This window comes from Vespa velutina, chromosome 24 (genome assembly GCF_912470025.1).
Source record: "Vespa velutina chromosome 24, iVesVel2.1, whole genome shotgun sequence".
Classification (NCBI taxonomy): Eukaryota; Metazoa; Arthropoda; class Insecta; order Hymenoptera; family Vespidae; genus Vespa; species Vespa velutina.
In genome coordinates, this window is record NC_062211.1 from 240889 (window position 1) to 265000 (window position 24112).

The 24112-nt window shown below is 31.5% G+C and overlaps 4 protein-coding genes across 8 annotated transcripts in view; 1 reads left to right on the top strand and 3 right to left on the bottom strand.

Annotated features, from left to right (window-relative positions):
* Positions 1-1084: 1084 nt before the first annotated feature.
* Positions 1085-6498, bottom strand: LOC124957029 (acyl-CoA synthetase short-chain family member 3, mitochondrial). 2 transcript variants are annotated; one of them, XM_047513613.1, is made up of 13 exons: positions 6305-6498; positions 5312-5391; positions 4171-4336; positions 3765-4054; positions 3593-3689; positions 3302-3510; positions 3004-3232; positions 2816-2926; positions 2517-2716; positions 2310-2455; positions 1885-2107; positions 1573-1748; positions 1085-1412 (listed from the first exon to the last, which is right to left on the bottom strand). In XM_047513613.1, the coding sequence occupies exons 2-13, from the start codon at positions 5322-5324 to the stop codon at positions 1317-1319; spliced, it is 1956 nt and encodes a 651-aa protein (XP_047369569.1). In that variant the 5' UTR covers positions 5325-5391; positions 6305-6498; the 3' UTR covers positions 1085-1316. The 2 variants fall into 2 exon arrangements, with proteins under 2 accessions (XP_047369569.1, XP_047369570.1); XM_047513614.1 differs by having other exon boundaries at positions 6433-6455.
* Positions 6499-9319: 2821 nt separating this feature from the next.
* LOC124957034 (acyl-CoA synthetase short-chain family member 3, mitochondrial-like) lies at positions 9320-13329 on the bottom strand. Its single transcript, XM_047513629.1, is given in 5 exon segments — positions 9320-9443; positions 9519-9808; positions 9925-10078; positions 11007-11086; positions 12910-13329. Coding segments are annotated over 4 exon segments (558 nt in total). The 5' UTR covers positions 11020-11086; positions 12910-13329; the 3' UTR covers positions 9320-9342.
* The window catches only part of LOC124957030 (ATP-binding cassette sub-family G member 4-like), a 22373-nt gene continuing 10212 nt past the window's right edge, over positions 11952-24112 (top strand). For 2 of the 4 annotated variants that reach the window (XM_047513616.1, XM_047513615.1), the window contains exons 1-6: positions 20625-20919; positions 21630-21847; positions 22864-23177; positions 23378-23551; positions 23628-23838; positions 23954-24061. In XM_047513616.1, the coding sequence (XP_047369572.1) occupies positions 21664-21847; positions 22864-23177; positions 23378-23551; positions 23628-23838; positions 23954-24061 (991 nt within the window). In that variant the 5' untranslated portion in view covers positions 20625-20919; positions 21630-21663. Of the gene's footprint in view, positions 12061-20624; positions 20920-21629; positions 21848-22863; positions 23178-23377; positions 23552-23627; positions 23839-23953; positions 24062-24112 lie in introns of those variants that run through there. The other 2 variants (XR_007103426.1, XM_047513617.1) reach the window with 2 other exon arrangements.
* Positions 13416-14657, bottom strand: LOC124957035 (muscle-specific protein 20). The gene is made up of 4 exons (XM_047513630.1): positions 14498-14657; positions 13968-14179; positions 13774-13894; positions 13416-13706 (listed from the first exon to the last, which is right to left on the bottom strand). The coding sequence occupies exons 1-4, from the start codon at positions 14525-14527 to the stop codon at positions 13515-13517; spliced, it is 555 nt and encodes a 184-aa protein (XP_047369586.1). The 5' UTR covers positions 14528-14657; the 3' UTR covers positions 13416-13514.

The following is a 24112-nucleotide window of genomic DNA, read 5'->3' on the forward strand; positions in this document are numbered from 1 at the left end:
ATCCATCCATCGTCGTACGGGGATGATACAAGCTCAAGGTAATTAAATCGCGGATTTGCATTCGTTAAATGCGTTAAAGGAAAGGACGAAAGACATTGTGTACGCACGTACACGGTGTTCTCTTATCTACTTTTTCCTCTTTTAGATTTCGGAAGAAAATAAGAAAAATCTGACGAAAAGTACTAGGTCATAGTTTAAATCATAATGTAAATATATAGAAATGTTCACCGTTAAAGTAAGAACGATATCGTTCTCCCACGTTCTCTTAAATTTCATCTTATTATCTATCATTGATATGAAGTGATCAATCCAAAAAAATTCGATTTCGACAGATTCGATTCAAGTCAGTCGAGCGACTTATTTTGTAAGCAACAACATCAACAACAACAACGACGACAACAAAAAGAGATTTACTACCGAGTAACCATCTGGGAGTATTTTCTTGGTAATAGAATAATAGATATCCGTTTCCTATCGTGTTTTGCTGTTGGCAATGCGAAAGAATCTCGAAAAGACACGAAGATGCGATGCACACCTGTCACGCTACGTCGAGCTAAGCGTTGGCAGCGGATTTCACGCTGCGATTCCGATGAAAATGAATTTACATCCCACGAATACACATACACACATAAATAAATACACGTGTATTCGACGTTATTAAAGCAGTTCGTGGGAAAGGAAGTTGGGAACCTCTAGACCATGTTATCCTTGAAACGTGAATTAGAGTGAATACTGAACAGGATTAAGGAACGCTTTCAAAGCTTCGTACGTTTTCTTATTAGCAGGACATAGCATTTTGAAATAATGTACGTACATCTATATATATATATATATATATGTATATATATATATATATATATATATATATATATATATATATATATACATACATATATGCTCTTTATCATTCGACAAACTATAATCTTGAAAACTAAAATTGAATATATATTTACAAATTTTTATTATATATATATATATATATATATATATATATATATATATATATGTATATATCCAATTTTAGTTTTCAGGATTACATATAGATATATAATAAAAAATAAAATAAACAAAAATTATATATATGTCTAATAAAAAAACTATATATATATATAATATATAGTATATAGTACACAGTTTGTAGTTACACTTTGTCAAATGATAAAGAAAAAGAAGAGAATAGAAAAATCGAAGTTATAAGAAAATATCATAAGTAACAATAATAGCACTTGATCTACGTATGTAAATTCGAGAATTGATAAATAATTAAAATAAAGTTACGATGAAATAACAAGATAAGACCTAGAAACAGTATTATATCATTCCAAATCCGGCGCTTGTTTGGCATAGCCCAATTTTTGTAAGACCATTTTTATTTCACGGAAGACCAGAGGATTCTCGATTGTGCTAGGCATCTGCAAAAAGATCCAACGAATATAGAACTTCTCTTTTTCTCTCTCTCTTTTTTTTCTTATCTATTATTTTTCTTCGTCTGCGTTTACGAAAGTATCGTTTTAACGATACTCGAATCTTAACAATAAAAATATAATAGAAAATGTGATATTGTTTTAGTACCTTAACTTGTTCGGAATTCGCTATTTTGGAAATGATTTTACGCATAATTTTTCCGGAACGTGATTTAGGCAAACCATTGACGGCAGCAACGATCTTAAACGATGCGATAGGCCCAATCAGTTGTCTAATGTTTGCGATCAGTTCCTGATTGATGTTTTCAGTTTTATTAGTCGTTCCTGAAAGACGTAGAAAGACATAGAGCATTACTATTAATACTTCGATAGAATGTTTTTCATTTCACGCTACGTCACTTCGAGAGAAAGTATACGCATAGAGTAAGAGATGTATATAAAATGTGGAATACATCTTAACCTTGATGTTTGACGTAGAGGCAAAGTGGAACCTCGCCTTTAGTACGATCGGAAACGCCAACGACTGCGGCGTCAGCGACGTCAGGATGCGCTAAAACAATATCTTCCAGAGCAAACGTCGATAAACGATGTCCGGCAACGTTGATGATGTCATCGTCGCGTGAAGTTACATAAATATAGCCGTATTCGTCCATATAACCAGCATCCATTGTATCGTAATATCCCTAAAAACAATAATAATGAGAGAGAGAGAGAGAGAGAGAGAGAGAGAGAGAGAGAGAGAGAAAGATAGGGAGATTACTACCATGCCTAGTTGGCAGTGACTCTAAAAGCAACACAAATTACATAAGCATATAGGATAAGTTGTAAAAGGAAAAATTAGAAAATGGTCGATCGTAACTATCGAGAATAGGTCAAATTCCTTACTGGATAAGTCGAGAAATAAATTTCATTGAATCTTTTGTCTGCGAGATAGAGGGTGGATAAGCAACCAGGAGGCAGAGGTAGCTTTATAACGATCCTTCCGAGCTCGCGTACCGCCGCATTGTTCCCTTCTTGGTCGAGTATCTCGACTGTAAAAGAATATTTTCAAGAATCTTTTCTTCTTCCTTTCGAGAATGAATAAAAACTTACTGCGATAGCCAGGAATCGGAAGACCTGTACTAAACTTTGGCAAAGAATTATCTATCCCGTATCCAAGACACAATGCGGTTATTGGGTGTCCTGTTTCCGATTGCCACCAATGATTTATTACAGGCACGTTAAATATACTTTCCACCCACAATTTTGTTTCGTAATCACAATATTCCCCGGCCACGAATATCGTCTGCAATCTAATCGTTTATCATCGATAAATTTATAGAGATACGTACATATGTCTATTTTATTTTTCGCGCAAAACGGATCGTTTAAATTTGAACGATTGAACTTACGATTCCATAGAATATTTTCTACCTAAAAGACAATTGGGATCGGCACGTTTCAAAACTCGAAGTGCCGTTGGTACACAGAAAAGGGCATTTACTTTATGGTGATCTATTATTCTGTAAAAAAGAAATTTGTAATTGAGAGGATTAAATTTTGGATGAGTTTTTTAAAACTCGCAAAAAGGTGTATCGACCTAAAGTATTGACTGGCATCGGGTGTTCTATCGGGTTTTCCTTCGTACATCACAGTCGTTGCACCATAGACTAAAGGACCGTAACAAATGTAAGAATGTCCGACGACCCAGCCCATGTCCGAGGCACTCCACCAAACCGAGTTTTCATTCATCCCGTAAATAATCTTCATTGACCAGGTAAGAGTCGCCAAGTGACCACCTGTAGGTCTTAGAATTCCCTTTGGATCACCTGTTGGAACGATCGATTCAACTTGAGATTAATCTTTATTCATTCTATTATTAAATATCGAATAATTACCTGTCGTTCCTGATGTATATAATATATACAAAGGATCGTTAGCCTCGACCGGAACGCAGGAATGGGCTTTGGCTTTATTCAAAATTTCCTCCCAATCATACTGATCGGGACTGAGCGGAGAGGTCCAGACATTTTTTCTTTGAAAGATAATGCATTTCGGTGCTTTCACAGATATTAATTTCATGGCATCATTCAGCACCGTGGTATACCTAGAACAGTCGTTCAAAGGCATGCTTAAACTTTTATCCAAAACCATTTAAACACTTTTAAATAAGAAGAATTTGATATTACGTAATAATTTTGTTAGGTTCCAGGCCGCAGCTGGCAATGACGACTACCTTTGGTTTCGCGTGATTTATCCTGTTGGCCAGCTCTTTTGCAGCGAATCCTATAGTCCATTGGAAATAGGAAAGAAAGCTGATCATATTAAGGAATATTGAATAATTATAATTATCAAGATTACCTCCAAAAACAACCGAGTGGATAGCACCAAGTCTGGCGACGGCCAAAATGGTTATTATAGTCTCTGGTATAAGTGGCATGTAGATGATAACTTTATTGCCTTTACTAACTCCAATATCAGCTAAAGCCCCGGCCAGCAACGAGGTTTTTTCCAGCAGCTCATTGTAGGTTACTTTTCTGATAATCGAAATTTGTGGGCTATCATAAATGATGGCTGTTTTCTCACCGTTGCCAGACTCAACGTGACGATCAACAGCATTGTAGCAGGCATTCAACTCTCCTCCGACGAACCTTTGAATATGTTCGATTATTTTTTCCTTCTATTTTCTTCGTATTTGTTGTTTTTATTTTTTCGTTTGTTTAGAAAATCAAAACGGTCAGCTAGGAGGATAGATAACGTTACTCACCATTTGGTGAAAGGCTCGTTGGAATTGTCGAGGACCTTATTCCACGGTTTGAACCAATTAATCAATTTTCCTACCTCTGCCCAAAATTCTTCGGGATTCTCCAAAGATCTCTTATAGGCATCGCGATAAATAGCAGAATGGTTTTTATATGAACCGAAGTTATTATCTAGACATAGTATAATGATAAGAAATCAGATCGAAGAATAGAATTTCGACGAATTATTGTGATGGTTCGAAGAACAATAGGGAGAAAAGTTCCCTTATAGTTCAAGAAAGATCTTTATGGCTCTATATTTTTTCAGAAGGATCTCCTTTCGTTCGAAATATATTAGGTTGGTGCGTATGAAATGTCGGAATAAATGATTCTTATTCACTTAAGAATCCGACATTTCATTCGCACCAACCTAATACTTGATTAGAATATTTCGAGGCATATATGTCCTTTTAAAGCGCATCTTAGACTTCTGTAATTTATGTTATGTGACAACGACTCATCAATTTTAAACGGTGTTATGTAAAAGCACTAACTTACCAACATTGTTTAGATATTTTGAATAATACATGCCAAACCCGCTGTTACAAAGTTCATAGTAATTTCCTGTGCTATACTTTTTGTTTCGTTTATATATTTCTTAGGTATAAACGTAAGAAATATATAAATATTTATTATCATGTAACTCGTTGCGTCAGTATGGAATTTGGACAAAATATAGTATTATACTATAACATCCATCTAATTTGAGACATATGAATTTTCTTTATTTTTCTCTTTCACTTTCTTTTCTTTTATATTTGTTTTTTTTCTCCCATCCTTTCTCCCGTACAAATGTACAAATTCACTCTTAATTGTGAATTATTCTATTAATTCTTATTAAATTATTTATTAATTAAGGTTAAAAGAAAAACCTCGATAAAGTATTTCATTTCGAATATATTCGATAAATGAATTATAGTTTCCACATTGAATATTTTATGATTAATGCTAAGTGTATAGATAATGTAGATACTTAGTTTTTACAAAATGTATAATTAAGACGTCATTACGACGTATATTATGATTTCTTTATTTTCTTTATTATTTCTCAACAATTAAACTCTACTCTATAGAGAATTGAAAGAGCAAAAGGGTTTTTTCACTCACCGTTTTTATCCATTTTGTTCGCGATCTTAGGACTCCAGACTCGCAATCGGAAGTATCCAAGTCCGCAGGTGTCTTAAAATCTAGAAAACGTCGGAATTCGATTGATAGGGAAATTTATGTATTTCCGAGCTACGACGAAATAAAAAATTTCACATGCCGACTTTCTATACAACTAGAACTCGAGCATATTTATAATTGATATATATTCCAATGTAATTTACATATCGTCATTACAATTATTGATTTTATTATATCGAACAATTCCAAAATAGCGAATCAATGGAAAATTTTAACGAGCTAACATTGATTTCCATTTTTTTTTCCTTTTTTCGTGATAAAATTTTATATTTCTCTTTTAAGATTTATTCTTTTTTTATGATTGGAACGTAAATTTATCTTGGGTCTATGTATATACGGAATTTCGTTATGGAAATACGGTAAGGAAAAACACGCATGTATTCGAATACGATTTTATTGTTCTCGAGAAGCTCATCATCAATCTATTTATTTATTAACTTTCCATTCGATCCCTTCTTCGTGTTTTCTTCGATCCATCGAGTTAGTCCGAATAATTCAAAACGATTCAACGTGATAAAAATAATAAATGAATGAAAAGAACTTTGACACATTGTATATTTTATTTAATTATGTTAAAAGTGTTTGAGCGACGAGCGAATTTCTTTCCTAATTTTGACTTTTTTTTATGTTTAAATATTCCCACGTGTTAAGTTTGACTTTCGAACAAAATACTTGAAAAATCAAAAAGTTGATGAATCATCCGTGTCAATTGTGAGAAAAAACAGATTTTATCAACGTCGAATTTCGGAAGGGAAAAGTAATACGTTCGATTAACCGATAGGAATAACACGTCTCATTACATTTATCTATTTATAACTACGATTGATTTCAATCATCATAAAAATAGAATCGGGAAATAGGATAAATCTTTTTAAATCAAACTTTGGTCACTTTTGATATAATACATATACATACGTATATATCCTCGTTGTCTACTCTTTCTTTCGAAGATATTATTTTACTCTATCATAATGGTTAAGAAATGCATCATTCGTTATTTACAAATTTTTAAATAAAGTAATTTTTAAACGAATTTCTCTCACTCTTTCCCCTTTTTGTGCACTAGTCGATAAAAAATATATACTGCCACACATCGAAATTAAAACTGATTATTGTTTGAAAGACTACAATGAAGCGATTATGTCAAGTCAGCGATCACATGACTACTTTACTTTTTGATCCCTCGGTCATTGTTTTAATTATAATTTTTTTCAATCGACTGTTTCAACTGGAACATTAAAATTACATTGGGTGATTAAAAGTATTAAAAAGAATATACCAAACGATCGATTTATATTTTCTTCGATTCTCTTCGTTTTTTAAGAGAGGGTGAGAAAGAGAGAGAAATAAAGAGAAAGAGAGATAGAGATAAGCATATTACTACTATGCTACTAGTAGTAGTATACTACTTATTACTAACTGACAGTGACCCTAAAAGCGGCACGAATTACATAAGCATATAGGATAAGTTGTAAAAGGAAAAATTTGAATAATGATCGATCGTAACTATCGAGAATAGGTCGAATTCCTTACCGGATAAGTTGAGAAATAAATCTCATTGAATCTTGCGTCTGCGAGATAGAGGGTGGATATGCAACCAGGAGGCAGAAGTAGCTTTATAACGATCCTTCCGAGTTCGCGTATCGCCACATTGTTCCCATTTTAATCGAGTATCTCGACTGTAAAAGATTTTTTTCACGAATCTTTTCTTTTTCCTTTCGAGATTGAATGAAAACTTATTACGACTGCTAGAAAACGGAAAACTTGTAGTATTTTGGCAAGGAATGGTTTATTTCGTATTCAAAATACAACGCTGTTATTGAATGTTTCCGATTGCTACCAATGATTTATTACAGGCACGTTAAATATACTTTCTACCCGCAATTTAATTTCATAATTGCAGTATTCTCCAGCCACGAATACTGTTTTTAAGCTAATCGCTTACCATCGATAAATTTATAAAAATGCTTACATATTAATATTTATTCTTCAGGATAGAGACTTGTTTAGGAGTGATGACTCATCGTTTTAACTCGTGCGATATTCCAACTGGTATAAAAGATTTTACAATTCATAATAAAAAATATAATATAGAATAACAATGCAATTGTAAATAAAACGATATATTACTTTTACTTTTAATTTATATACTGAAATGAATAAGAAAGAGAAGAAAAAAAAGAAAAGTAAGAAAACAAAATAGTGTAAACAGTGGAAATAAAATCAGCGATTTCCGAATCAACAGTCTGGAATGATTCGCAATGAAGTCTCGAAGTTTGTTGTCAAATTTTTTATCATCTATTATACCTACCATAATTTATCTGCGATAATTATAATTAACAAAATCATATTTTTCAAAATCGATTCGATATATTCGAGAATGGATGGCTGCTTATCACTTAGTTGCCGATACCAAAAAAAAAAATTATATATATGTCTAATAAAAAAACTATATATGTGTTGGCAACTAAGTGATAGCAGATTTTGTCAATAGGATGGTCTTCGCACATTCTTTTGTTCTGTCAACGTGTTTAAACCATCTAAATATTGTTTTATTGCTGTTTGGACTTCCGCTTTTAATTTAGCAAAAAAGTTATTTCAATTAGTTGTTATTTAGTTTCATTTTTATCCCAATTTAAAAATGGAAGAACAAGACGCGCATTTCAGACATATTTTATTGTATTATTTTCGTAAAGGCAAAAACGTATCGCAAGCATATAAGAAATTATGTGCTTCATATGGGAATGAAGTCTTGAAAGAAAGGCAGTATCAAAATTGGTTTGCCAAATTTCGTTCTGGTGATTTTTTACTGAAAAATGCGCAATGATCTGATCGTCCAATTGAAATTAATGAGATCCATATCAAGGTCATTATCGGTTCAGATCGTCATAGGACAACACGTGAGATTACAGAGAAACTCAATGTATCGCATACATGCATTCAAAAAAAATTAAAACAGCTTGGCTATCTCAGGAAACTTGATATATGGATCTTCCATTAGCAAAGGAAATTCATTTGACACAACGCATTAGCATCTGCAATTCGCTTCTGAAACGCAACGAAATTGATCCATTTCTGAAACTACTGATAACTGGCGACGAAAAGTGGATAATTTATAATAACGTTAATCGGAACAGATCGTAGATGATGCAAGATGAACCAGCCCAGACTACACCAAAAGCTGAGATTCACCAACAAAAGATTATGCTGTCAGTTTAGTGGGATTATAAAGAAATTCTGCACTTTGAACTTTTATCAGAAAACCAAACGATTAATTCAAACGTGTACATTCAACAACTCGCCAAAATGAGCGATGCAATTCAAGAAAAGCGATCAGAATTGGCAAATCGTAAGGGTGTTGTTTTCCAGCATGATAATACAAAGCCCCACACATCTTTGGTAACTCGCCAAAAATTATTGGAACTATTGTTGGGATGTATTGTTACATCCATCATACAGCCCTGACCTTACGCCTGCAAATTACCATTTATTTCGTTCCATGCAGTAATCCTTAAATGTAATGACGCTGGTGATGTAAAATCAAATTTAATTCAGTTTTTTACTGGCAAAAATCAGAAGTTTTATGAACATGAAATTATGATACTGCCTGAAAGATGGTGAAAGGTCATCGAGCAAAAATTTTGAATTTTCCTTCTTATTTAAAATCTGCAATCACTTAATTGCCAACTCAATACAAAGGATCGTTAGCCTCGACCGGAACGCAGTAATGGGCTTTGGCTTTATTCAAAATTTCCTCCCAATCATACAGATCGGGACTGAGCGGAGAGGTCCAGACATTTTTTCTTTGAAAGATAATGCATTTCGGTGCTTTCACAGATATTAATTTCATGGCATCATTCAGCACCGTGGTATACTTAAAACAGCCGTTCAAAGGCATGCTTAAACTGTTATCCAAAGCCATTTAAACACTTTTAAATAAGAAGAATTTGATATTACGTAATAATTTTGTTAAGCTCCAGGCCGCAGCTGGCAATGACGACTATCTTTGGTTTCGCGTGATTTATCCTGTTGGTCAGCTCTTTTGCAGCGAATCCTATAGTCCATTGAAAATCGGAAAGAAAGCTGATCGTATTAAGGAATATTGAATAATTATAATCATCAAGATTACCTCCAAAAACAACCGAGTAGATAGCACCAAGCCTGGCGACGGCTAAAATGGTTATTATAGTCGCTGGTATAAGTGGCATGTAGATGATAACTTTATTGCCTTTACTAACTCCAATATCAGCTAAAGCCCTGGCCAGCAACGAGGTTTTTTCCAACAGCTCATTGTAGGTCACTTTTCTGATAATCGAAATTTGTGGGCTATCATAAATGATGGCTGCTTTCTCACCGTTGCCAAACTCAACGTGACGATCGACAGCATTGTATCAGGCATTCAACTCTCCCACGACGAACCTATGAGTGTGTTTAATTTTTTTTCCTTCTATTTTTTTCGTGTTTGTTGTTTTTTTTTTTTTCGTTTGTTTAGAAAAGCAAGACGGTTAACTAAGAGAATAGATAACGTTACTCACCATTTGGTGAAAGGTTCGTTGGCATTGTCGAGGATATTATTCCACGGTTTGAACCAATTAATCAATTTTCCTATCTCTGCCCAAAATTCTTTGGGATTCTCCAAAGATCTCTCATAAATAGCAGAATGGTTTTTATACGAGCCGAAGTTATTATCTAAACATAGTATAATGATAAGAAATTAGATCGAAGAATAGAATTTCGACGAATTATTGTGATGGTTATTGAGAAAAGTTTCTTATAGATCAAGAAGGATCCTTATGGATCTATATATTTTCAGGAGGATCTTCTTTAATTCGAAATATGCTTGATTAGGATTTTTTGAGCCGTATATGTCATTTTAAAGGGCGTCTTAGACTTCTGTAATTTGTGTTATGTGACAACGGCTTATAAATATTTAAGAGTATCACGTAGAAGGCGCCAACTTACTGACATTTTTTATCTCTCCTCTTGAATAATACATGCCAAACCCGCTGTTACAGAGTTCATAGTAATTTTCTACGCTACCCGCACCCCCTTTTTATGTCTCGCCTACGTGTTCCTTACAGTGTGTCATGAATTACGGTAACTGTCTACGTTTGACTTTAATATAGCGACAACTACGTTGCGTTAGCATGCAACTCGTTGAGTCAGTATGGAATTTGAACAAAATATAGTATTATACTATAACATCCATCTAATTGGAGACTTATGGATTTTCTTTATTTTTCTCTTTCACTTTCTTTTCTTTTATATTTGTTTTTCTTCTCCCATCCTTTCTCCCGTACAAATGTACAAATTCACTCTTAATTGTGAATTATTCTATTAATTCTTATTAAATTATTTATTAATTAAGGTTAAAAGAAAAACCTCGATAAAGTATTTCATTTCGAATATATTCGATAAATGAATTATAGTTTCCACATTGAATATTTTATGATTAATGCTAAGTGTATAGATAATGTAGATACTTAGTTTTCACAAAATGTATAATTAAGACGTCATTACGACGTATATTATGATTTCTTTATTTTCTTTATTATTTCTCAACAATTAAACTCTACTCTATAGAGAATCGAAAGAGCAAAAGGGTTTTTTCACTCACCGTTTTTATCCATTTTGTTCGCGATCTTAGGACTCCAGACTCGCAATCGGAAGTATCCAAGTCCGCAGGTGTCTTAAAATCTAGAAAACGTCGGAATTCGATTGATAGGGAAATTTATGTATTTCCGAGCTACGACGAAATAAAAAATTTCACATGCCGACTTTCTATACAACTAGAACTCGAGGATATTTATAATTGATATATATTCCAATGTAATTTACATATCGTCATTACAATTATTGACTCTATTATATCGAACAAATACCAAAATAGCAAATCAATGGAAAATTTTAACGAGCAAACAAGATCAACGATATGGAATACACCGAGTGATGCGATGAAGGACAACTATATATAGTAATCATTGCTAACGAAGGAGTAATCTTAGAAACAGAAGGAAACTTAGTAATCGAAGGAATAAAACGTACAACGATTACGAACTATTGAATTATTTTAACGATCTTATTTAATTTCCTTTTTAAACAAGGAAAATGGTATCTACTATGAAGTAATAATATTGGAGAATTTTTTATTTATATAATTTATTTTTTATTTATATAACATTATCGAACCATTTTCTTTATTTAAATATATATATATATATTCTATTGAAACATGACTAGACATAATTGTAGATACTAGGCATAATTGCAATTATACAAAATTATTTGAAAGCATTTTAAATGGTCTTAGTTTTCTTATTAAAGTATTATCATTACAGACTAATAGCACGTAGATCGATGTAATCGGACTTACTTCACATAATAAATATTGTCTGTTTTTCCGTGTATTATTATTTTGTTTCTTCTTTTTTTCTTTCTTTCTTCTTTTTTCCTTACTTCTCTACTTTTTTTTCTACTCTATTGCGATCACCTCGCCGCTATTTTTGCGCGTGGCTCCGCCATCGTCCAAGAATTTTCTTCAGAAATATCACTCGCGGAATAGCGCGTCTTCTTACATTTAGAATTTGTTGTGTTTAGTGCGTGATCGTGAATTTTTCTTAGAACGAAGAAAATCGATTTCGAGGAAAGCCGAAATATGGGCTCTTTCACAGGTACGATAATATAAAATTAACGATGAAAACTGTCTGTTGTGTATGGTGTCTGGTATTTTGCTCTCGTTGAATGAATACGATTGAAATTATCATTCAAAATAATATTAGAAATTTGTTCTTTTATCATTCGATTCGCGATTCATTTTCGTTTTTCTTCCTTTTTCCTTGATAAAATTTTATATTTCTCGTTTAAGATTTATTCTTTTTTATGGTTGGAACGTTAATCGAGGACAATTTTCATTGTAAATTTATCTTGGGTCTATATATTTACGGAATTTCATTATGGAAATACGGTAAGGAAAGACACGCACGTATTCGAGTACGATTTTATTGTTCTCGAGAAGCTCATCATCAATCTATTTATTTATTAACTTTCCATTCGATCCCTTCTTCGTGTTTTCTTCGATCCATCGAGTTAGTCCGAATAATTCAAAACGATTCAACGTGATAAAAATAATAAATGAATGAAAAGAACTTTGACACATTGTATATTTTATTTAATTATGTTAAAAGTGTTTGAGCAACGAGCGAATTTCTTTCCTAATTTTGACTTTTTTTTATGTTTAAATATTCCCACGTGTTAAGTTTGACTTTCGAACAAAATACTTGAAAAATCAAAAAGTTGATGAATCATCCGTGTCAATTGTGAGAAAAAACAGATTTTATCAACGTCGAATTTCGGAAGGAAAAAGTAATACGTTCGATTAACCGATAGGAATAACACGTCTCATTACATTTATCTATTTATAACTACGATTGATTTCAATCATCATAAAAATAGAATCGGGAAATAGGATAAATCTTTTTAAATAAAACTTTGGTCACTTTTGATATAATACATATACATACGTATATATCCTCGTTGTCTATTCTTTCTTTCGAAGATATTATTTTACTCTATCATAATGGTTAAGAAATGCATCATTCGTTATTTACAAATTTTTAAATAAAGTAATTTTTAAACGAATTTCTCTCACTCTTTCCCCTTTTTGTGCACTAGTCGATAAAAAATATATACTGCCACACATCGAAATTAAAACTGATTATTGTTTGAAAGACTACAATGAAGCGATTATGTCGAGTCAGCGATCACATGACTACTTTACTTTTTAATCACTCGGTAATTATTATGTTTTTCAATCAACTGTTTCAATTGGAACATTAAAATTACATTGGACGATTGAAAGTATTTAAACAAATATATCAAACGATTTATTTATATTTTCTTCGATCCTCTTCGTTCTTTAAGAGAGGGAAAGAGAGAGTAATAGACACAGAGAAAAAGAGGGAGAGAGGGAGAGAGAGGAAGGAGGAAAAAGAAGGGGCAATGGGCGCAAAGAAAGAAAAACATCCAATTGTGTAAATAATAACGATAGATTAATCGGTTAAAAAAGATGCCATAATTACATATTTACATACATATAAAATACAAATTAGTTCGTTTATTAAATGATTTATTTTCCCAAGAGGATTTTGCGAGTGGCACCGATACTTTGTCCAGATTGGGTGGCACCTTTGTTTGAGCCTGCTTGTAAACCGATTACGGATTCACCGGCACGCAATTGTTCTTCCGTGAATTCACGTTTGCACTCCTCGGATGGTTTCGGACCTAGATAAGGTCCCTTCCATTCTGGATGTTTGTATGTCTAATCGAGAAGAAATTAATTCTTAAACCATTTCGAGAATATGCTATATGTATACAATATAACATACCGTACGACCAAGAGCGAAAAGAGTTGTGATAACTTGGGCTATATCCTTCTTCTCCCAGAGATCGACCGTTTGGAAGACATCAACGTCTGCCACGCCATAATCTTTGAGTGCTTTTTGGAACCTACCAAGAAACAAACTCGATCAGAATTGAATTCGATGGAAGAAAACAAACGTCAAAATAATCGTCAGCTTACACGTTAATATTCTCCATCATCTTGAACTGTCCGCCACTAGTGTTGATCTTTTGAATTGATCCCGGTGAAATCTTGTTCATTAGGTGACAAAGGACCTGACCATCCTTGAGAACATCCTCAAAGACTTCACCAGGTGGGAACTTTTTTCCAAGAACGGACTCGATCCATTCCTGAGCCTCGCGTTCTTGCTCGGGATTACGTTTTCCTGCGATCTACGAACGAGCGAAACAAACCATTATCTTAAAGCTTGTCTCATGGGCACTTCCGATGATTTCCTTTTCTTTTGATTCGATGGACCACCGTGAGATTGTGGAAGGAGAGGAGGAGAGAGAGAAAGAGAGAGAGAGAGAGAGAGAGAAAATGCACATCGATCTAAAAATTCTCTTTCTATTCCGTTTTCCAGCTTGACTTCGGGGCACGTCCTTTAATATTATATTGAAGGATCATCGCAATTTTCACTATTATCCCGATAGATTAACCGAACGATTATTTTCTCTTTCCCTCTTTTTCTCGTTGAATCGAAGAATTACCTTAGCGCGGACTTGACGTTCTAGGGCCATCCTTTCGTGATATTTCTTTTCAGAGGACTGAACTGTCGAGGGAAATCGACGGTCCGTCTTATACCCGCGGTGCTGAACACGCAATACATGATGCAGCCCACGCCTTGAAGAAATCTGTCCAACCGGAGTGGTGCTCTTTTAATATGAGCCCCCGCGAAAGGGAGAAAGAGAGAGAGAGAGAGAGAGACAGAGACAAAAAGAAAGAGCTTCAGTTTCTGATGCTGATGCTACTACTGCTGCTTTCCACGATTTTCAACATTCTAATATTAGACGCTTATTCATTTGCGTAAAGAGTCGATCCAAAGACTTTTCGAAAATCTTTCGAGGCCAAAAGCGTGAGCGTGCGTTGAATCTCTTATTAATAGTAACGCCTGCGCTCGCGCGCACATGGCTGGACGATGCTCATCATGTTAGCGAATTATAATACTAGAACAGATGGTCTTGCGCAAGCCAACATTTCCAGTTTATCGTATATACATACATACATATGCTTTTCCTTTTGATCGATTTGACTGTTATTCTCTTTAATCACATTTTATTATTGATCTTACCAATTTTGTAAGAGAAATAGTTTTGTTCTGTTCCTTGAATCACGAAACATTTTTAAACGATTACAGAGCAGCTTGATTCTTAATAAAATCGAGTGGGTTACGAGTGGGAACGAATGATCAATCATCCATGATAGTACTCTTCCTAACGGAAGAGTGAATTTTCTAACGTTCTAATGGCATTTCTTACAGTTTAGATTTCAATCGTGTAAAGGACGCCCCCAAAAGATGTATTTATACTTCTCCAAATGAATTATTAAAGAATTATTTAATCACCTGGATGAATGAATAATTCGAATGAATCAGTGAATACTTATTTGTTCTGTTCGTAAATTATAATATGTAAATGATTATAATCAATGCTTAATTTCATCTCCGAATTGATATAAATAAATCTATAACTTAAATACATATATACGTATGTAATTGACGTACGATATTACATATGTTACATGTATTTAAATCGATTGTTATTAAACGAGAAATTATTTATCAATGAAATCCCTGACAACTGAATAAAGTTTAAATATAATGTTATATTCTTCGTTACTTGTTATTTTCCATATAAAACAAAATGAAAATAAATAAATTATGCAAATATTTTGTGTACGGTGTATTGCCATATATAAATCGATTCAAGTTCGATCGGAAGGTTAAAACATACGTCGTACCTTTAAGATAAAAAAATGTTGGAGATTTCTCTTTGGATAATTCTTTGATATATGGGTCAGAAGCTATTTTCGACCAAGCCGCCATTGCTGTCGCCATATAACTTTCTCAATGAGAATAAATTCGTCTTGGTCTCTTTAAAAAGTCTCCCTTGATAAAAAAGTTCTAATTGAAGATTTTCGGTCACTCGATGATGATCACTCACGTAATCTTTATTAAATTTAATAAAAATATAAGAAATGTAAGAAATGTATTTTCTAATCATAATGTTATTCCGAGAATGGTAATATTACGAAAGGATGATTCTCAGCATTTTATCTATCGTATATATGAAACAAATAGGGATAATATTTTATAATTTTGATTTTATTTTTCTTTCTTTTCTTTTTTTTTCTTCCTTTTTTTTTTTTTTTTTTTTTTTTTTTTTTTAAATATAAACATTATTCATCTTCATTCCTCGAAAGACTCGTCGAAAGATATGCGTTATATTACAATTTCTCTTGATATCGGCGACCTCGCGCCGATAACGGATTAAATTTTTAATCATAAAAGAACAAATCTATGATGCTACGAGCCGTATAAAGAAATTTTGTCATTGTTAATGTTATTATACGAGACATTATTTACCAATGAAATCCCTGGCCACTGAGTAAAGTTTAAATATAAGCGCAAGTCGCGTCATTTCTACTACCGCGCGCACACGACAGCTGCGCGATCTTAAATTTTAATACACGAGAATTTCTCAAACTCGAGAATTATTTTGTCACATTTCAAAAAAGAATTTTAACGATCACTTTAATTTTCTATTTAATAATATATATATATATATATATATATATCATAATCCATCTCTTAAACATTTTTTACGCGCTACGATAAATTCCAAAATGTTCAACGTTTTTTTGCTAGTTAAGCTACTTAATCATAGTTAACTACGATTTTGACCGTGTGCACTCGTGAATTACTTGTTTATTATATGACTCATCCCAAAATTCGACTATTCCTGAAGCTTGAGAAAAACAAACAAACAAAAAATTGCGATAAAATGGAATAATGAGATAGAATAGCAAGATCTAAAATATTGAATGACCCTATTTACAATTTTTTATATAAAGTATGTAGAAGGAAAAAATATATGTATGTATTTTATAAATTTGCTTCTTAATTTATTTCGGCATCTTTAGTAAATACAATGAAAATCTTATTGAACAATTATAAAACGAATATATATATATATATATATATATATATATATATATATATATATATATATATATATAAGGCGATATAATATTCGTTTTATAATTATATCTTATATATATATTCGTATATATATCTTATATATATCTTTTATGTGGTGTCTATGGGTATTCAAAAAATATGGGACTTATACTACATATTACTAAGATCAAATGGATGAAAAAAATTCATATAAATTTATGTTTATATGAAGATTCTTTATTGAAAAGATATATACTTTTAAATATATTTGTCCCCATAATTATGAAAGTGGTCTAAGTCATATATTTCTTATTTCGAGATATTTAATGAATTGCGTTTGAACGAATTAAAAAATATTTTTATATTATGTGACATTTTAATTTATAATTTTCTTAGTCTTGATTAATGGAAATTTACTATGAATATGAAATTTTGTATGAATTTCATACGAAAATGTTGTTTTTAAAACATATATTTTTTGTTTCGAGATATTTAATGAATTGCGTTTGAATGAATTAAAAAATACTTTTATATTATGTAACATTTTAATTTACAATTTTCTTAGTCTTGATTAATGGAAATTTACTATGAATATGAAATTTTGTATGAATTTCATACGAAAATGTTGTTTTTAAAGCATATATTTTTTGTTTCGAGATATTTAATGAATTGCGTTTGAACGAATTGAAAAATATTTTTATATTATGTGACATTTTAATTTATAATTTTCTTAGTCTTGATTAATGGAAATTTATTATGAATATGAAATTTTGTATGAATTTCATACGAAAATGTTGTTTTTAAAGCTCTAATTGACTTAGACCATTTCCAAAATTAATTGAATGTTCTATAAATGACTTAAAGCAATAAAGAACTATGAGTTTTATTTGAAACAATAACTTTAATGAAATAATTTATGAACATTTATTAATTATTTTTAAAAAGTAATCCATTTTCATCATTTATATAATAAGTATAATAAATATAATAAATATAATAAATAATATTTTTTTTTTCAAATTATGGAAACCCAAGTTGTATACATACATATTTCGCTTATAATAGGCTAACGAAACAGACAGTTTAGGGTACGGAAGTGCTTTTTGCAAATCAAATGAGAGGGTCACGCCCCATTTTCATGTTATGTTTATATGTAAATTCTTCTAACTTTTGACTTAGATCACTTTCATAATTAACACTAAATGAATTCCGTATAACGTTGAAATTACATCCACTCTCTAAAGGTTCATTTTTGACGATATCGTAAAAATTACATTAAATACATATAGTATAAAATAATGTGAATGTGAAATAAGTGATAAACTCATTTTTTTGAAATTTTGACTTAGACCACTTTCATAATTATGATTCATTTCCATTCGTCGAATTAATGATTGCCAAATTCTTTCTTCCTTTTTTTTTCTTCTCCTCTGGACTTTTAATTATATTTACGAAAAAGTTGGTTTATAAAAATACGATAGAGACAGAAAATGAACTTTGGAAATGTATTCAAAATGCATTTACTATTATTTCCAATACAGTTGAAAGATTAGAAAGAGTTTGGCAATTACTAATTCATTAAATGGGAACTTGCAATCTTGTAGAAAGAGGAATTTGTAGAATGAGAAATTTTCGAACATTTCTTATAAATACTACAATAAATCATAAATATCTTTAAAAGCATATATCTTTTTCATGAACCATTTTCGGACATATGTTTATATGAACTTTTTTTATCTAATTGGCCTCAGTAATATACTCGTATAGTAATAAGTTTGGCTCCATAATTTTTGGACACTCTGTATATATATATACAGAGTGTCCAAAACATATATATATATACATAATTCGTATAAATTTTTTCGTATTCTAAACATATTTATATAAGAAAAGTATCGATTAGTATCGATTTCAAGTAATAAGTATTGCATTATTTTCTTTCTTTTGCTTTATTCATTCCTTGCTGTATCATCGTTAAGTAAATAGATTTTATCGTATTGGCTATCGTACTGTTTAAGCTATTCTAATCGTAAACGGTTTGTATGCGAATAAGTATTCGTATGTATTTACCTGATGAGAAATTCATAAATCGAGTTTCTTGAAATAGCCAAGCTATTTTAATTTTTTTTGAATGCATTTATGCGATACATTGAGCTTCTCTGTAATCTCACGTGTTGTCTTATCTGAACCGATAATGGCCTTGATATGGGTCTCATCAACTTCAACTGAACGGTCAGATCATTGCGCATTTTTCAGTAAAAAATCACCAGAACGAAATTTGGCAAACAAATTTTGATACTGCTTTTCTTTCAGGACTTCATTCCCATATGAAGCACATAATTTCTTATATGCTTGCGATACGTTTTTGCCTTTACGAAAATAATACAATAAAATATGTCTGAAATGCGCGTCTTGTTCTTCCATTTTTAAATTGGGATAAAAATGAAACTAAATAATAACTAATCGATATAACTTTTTTGCTAAATTAAAGGCGGAAGTTCAAACAACAAGAAAAAAATATAGTTTAGGTGGACAAAAGAATGTGCTAAGACCATCTATTGATAAAATCCGCAATCACTTAGTTACCAACACATATACAATTGTTTTATTAGACATATATATAATTTTTTTTTTTAAGTCGCCAGTGATAAGTGATAAGCAACCGTCTATTTTCGAGTATATCGAATCAATTTTGAAAAATGTCAATTCGTTAATTATAATTCTTATAATTAAATTCTTATAATAAAAACGAGACTTCGTTGCAAAGCATTCCAGATTATTGATTCGGAAACCGCTGATTTGAATTCCACTGTTTGCACTATTTTGTTTTCTTTTTTTTTTTCTTTTTTTCTTTTTTTTTTCTTTTTTTTTTCTTTTTTTCTTTTTTTTTTCTTTTTTTCTTTTTTCTTCTCTTTCTTATTCATTTCAATATATAAATTAAACGTAAAAGTAATATATCGTTTTATTTACAATCGAATTGTTATTCTGTTTTATATTTTATATTATAAAATCTTTTGTATATGTAAAATCTTTTACGCCAGTTGAAATATCGCACGAGTTAGAACGATAAACGATGCAGAGAAATATCTGTGATATGAGTCATCGCTCCCAAACAAGTCTCCATATAACTCCACGTTATATAAACATTTTCTAAAGTTTATGACGGGATTTCTTTTTTCATCATTTAAAAAAAATCTATCGATTATCTTAAATTCGGATAAAGGAAAAAGAAAATAATTATCGATTTGAATCATAGAAATACGTGAAAATTTGGATTTTTGATAATGAAGAAGAAAAAGGAAAGTGAATTGAACAAAGAAATGGGCGGATAATGGACAATCGTATTGAAAAGTAGAGAGAACGAATAAGAGAGATAAATATATAGAGAGAAATGCGTATATACATTGTAAGCAAATAAGAAATAATTGAATAGCATTGTAGACAAATAAAGAAATAATAGATAATGAAAGTATAAGAGAGATAAACATAGAACATTTATTTTTTCCTCTATCTTTCAGAGAGCTCCGAGATAAAAAGGTTAACAAAAACGGGATTCTAATCATTCGTTCTCTTAACGATCAGTTATTCCCCCTCTCTCTCTCTCTCTCTCTCACTTTCTCTTTTTCTCTCCCTTCCTCTCATGCTGACCATTTAAGGCACAATGCCATTTCATTCAATTGACTTTTATATTCGTATAATTGACTTTCAGTATACGTTGACTCGTTGACCTGTAAGTACAGAAACGCAAGAACACGAGAAAAACATGTGTCTCCAGAAGAACGTTTCTCTTGCGTGCAACTTTTAATCCAAATAGAAAGTTAAGTCGAAGGTGAAAAACGTGGAATGCATGGACGAGTTCGTTAACAGCATTCATTTTATTATAAATGACGTTATAATTAAAAGTGTTGTAATTGATAAGAAGTTATGATAAGAAGTGATTAGACAAGCGAATACGTACGTATCTAATATTGAAAGTGGGACATGTTTAAGTTGAGAAAGTAACGGAATTTCAACAATCTTTTAAATCCAACCAAATGTGCTTGTTGCATAAAAGCGTGCGCGCGTACGTGTGTATGCACGTATATATATGTGTGTATATGTGTGTACGCATGCAAGAGAAAGAAAGAGAGAAAGTTTTTGCTAAATTCATTTTCTAACTAAATACTTTTCTTAAATATGGTAATTTTTAATCATTAAATGATAATTATCGCAATTATCAAAGATTAATTGTAATTGCCCTTATTTAGAATAAGAAAAAATTTCTTTTTCTTTTGTAGATATTATATAAAATGAACCATGAACTGTGAACCATGAAATGTATTTACATTTTTTTGGATCCTAAATAATTTTATTTAGGATAATTTTATGGATCCTAAACTCTTTTCTCGTGCTTGGATTCGTATATTCGATAAACAATGAAATTTTAAATAAATTCTGGACCGTTGCCGATCAATTCAAATAATAACTTTTTTTAATATCAAAATACGCGATAGTTGTTGCTGATAAAAGTGTTGAAATTTCGTTGCGTCGATATTATGTTAATATTTGGTACAAAGTTTTATCACGATTTTGTTTTATTGTTTGATAAAGAGATAAAAGATGCATATGTGTGTGTGTGTGTGTGTGTGTGTGTATACATGTAAATAAACCTGTAATATATTCAGTACAAACGAGAACAAACGAGCCTGTTAAGAAGAGATGGATGCGAAACGCAACGATGATGATAAAGTATATCAAATAGACAACGATCATGAGATTGTCGATCCAATGATGGATCATTCTCAAAATCCAAATGAAAGCCAGGACTCTTGGTTGAAACGTAATGCACCATGTTTTTATATAGAATTCGAGAATTTGTCTTACAGTGTGCCTATCGGTAAAGGTAAGTCTGAAAATGTGCAGTTTACAAAAAGAAAAGAAAGAAATAAGAAAACAAATCGATGGTCTTATAATAATTTATAAAAAAAATTATTTCACTTAGTTAATTATTAGTTAATTATTGGAAATTAACAAAAATAAAAATTTACAAATATCGTAGAGTTTCTCTTTCGAATCACTTTTATAATCATTTTTATCATCTCTTATTGTGCTGTTTAATTGGTATTTTCATTATAATGTGATTTACCAAGTGTAGTCGAACTAATCATCGTACTTATTTTAATATTGTTCGAAATAAAAAAATCTCTATTTTACATTATTATTGATATTTTTTTTATTTCAACGTCATAAACTGATTTGTTTTTTTACTTTTATTTTGCTTTCGTAGTAATGAAAAAGTGAACTCAGGCTGTTTAATTGGTATTTTTATTATAATGATTTACCAGGTGCGGTCGAACTAATCATCATCCTTATTTTAATATCGTTCGAAATAAAAAAATCTCTATTTTACATTATTATCGAGATTTTTTTTATTTCAACGTCATAAACTGACTTGTTCTTCTACTTTTATTTTGCTTTCGTAGTAATGAAAAAGTGAACTCAGGCGCGCATGTGCTGAATGCAAAGATCAAAGCTAATTCACTGTTGCATATACATGAAATGTGAGAATGACGGAAAATTAGATAGAATCAACGAGAAAAGATCGCTTCTATGCGAACAACTGCGCCTTCGTTTCGATTATCGCGTTTAGCATATGTCTGAATCATACTTCAACTATTTTTACTCTTATTGTTAGAAGAATTCAATGAATATCATTTGCACGGTCATTCTTTAAATTTGATTTATTTGCAAAGCTTCACTATAATATTATTCCAATGATTATTCGATCTACGGGAATATTTATTATAAAAAGAAAATCACACATTAAAATTTCATAGAATAATACGAACGTATTACGTGATACAAATATATTATGAAAAGTTTAAATCAATCGGATTATCTCGTTATCTTCTCTTGCAGAAAAACAGAAGAAGATATTGCAAAATGCAACAGGATGTTTCGAGCCAGGGAAATTGACGGCCGTAGTTGGTCCATCTGGTGCAGGCAAATCGACTTTGTTGAGTATAATATCTGGCGTTAAATCATCTAACGTGAAAGGATCTATTAAGATAAACAATCGCGAAAAGATAGATAGGAATATATACCGAAAACAAATTTGTTACATACCGCAAGAGTTCATGTTGCATCCTTTATTAACCACGAAAGAAACTCTCTACATTGCGGCGCGTCTTAAATTGGGTCGAGGATATTCAACAATAAAGTCACACTTTATCGTAAGTGAGGAAGAAAGAGAGAGAGAGAGAGAGAGAGAGAGAGAGAGAGAGAGAGAGAGATGTGAAAAATTCGCGTGGATAGAAAAAGAATTTGAACGAATACATGCTGCTTCTTATTATTTCTCCTTTTTTTCGACAATCATTTCGATGATTTTTCACTTTTAAATCATAATGAATAACGGGCAATAATCTATTGATAGGTCAATAATATCGCCAAGAGTCTCGGATTGATGAATTGCCTTAATACGACAGCTGGTAAATTGAGTGGCGGTGAAAAAAAAAGACTCTTGATCGGTGTGGAGATTGTAACAAAACCAACTGTTTTACTTTTGGACGAACCCACAAGCGGACTCGACAGTGTATCCTCTAATCAGGTTAATGTTGTTATTTGATAATGAGTCAACTTCCTTCAAATTTTAATTTAATTCCAGCTCAAGTTATATTGTATAGGTCATCAACCTATTACATTCGATGTCAAAATCAGGATGTACAGTAGCTTGTGCGGTTCATCAACCCAGTAGTCAAATGATCTCTGAATTCGATAACATAATAGTTATCGATCAAGGTAGAACTTTATATTGCGGTCCACGCGAAAACGTATTGGACAGTTTCAAGGAAGCTGGATATATTTCTCCGCATTTTTATAATGTCGTCGAATTCGGTATTTATTTATAATTTCATTTGTTGCTAATAAGTTTGTAATATATCGTAAAAAGAATATAATCGTGACGAATATTTAAGCACGAAAATACAGATAAAGATCTTTTCGATTTTAGTACTCGAGGTGGTGACTAATCAATGTGACGATAATTTGAAGAATCTAGCCAAAATGAATTCGATCAAGTATGTTCAGTGGAGGTCGCAATGCGAGTATTATAAAAATGGTAGGTATAGGATATATATATATATATATATATATATATATATATATATGT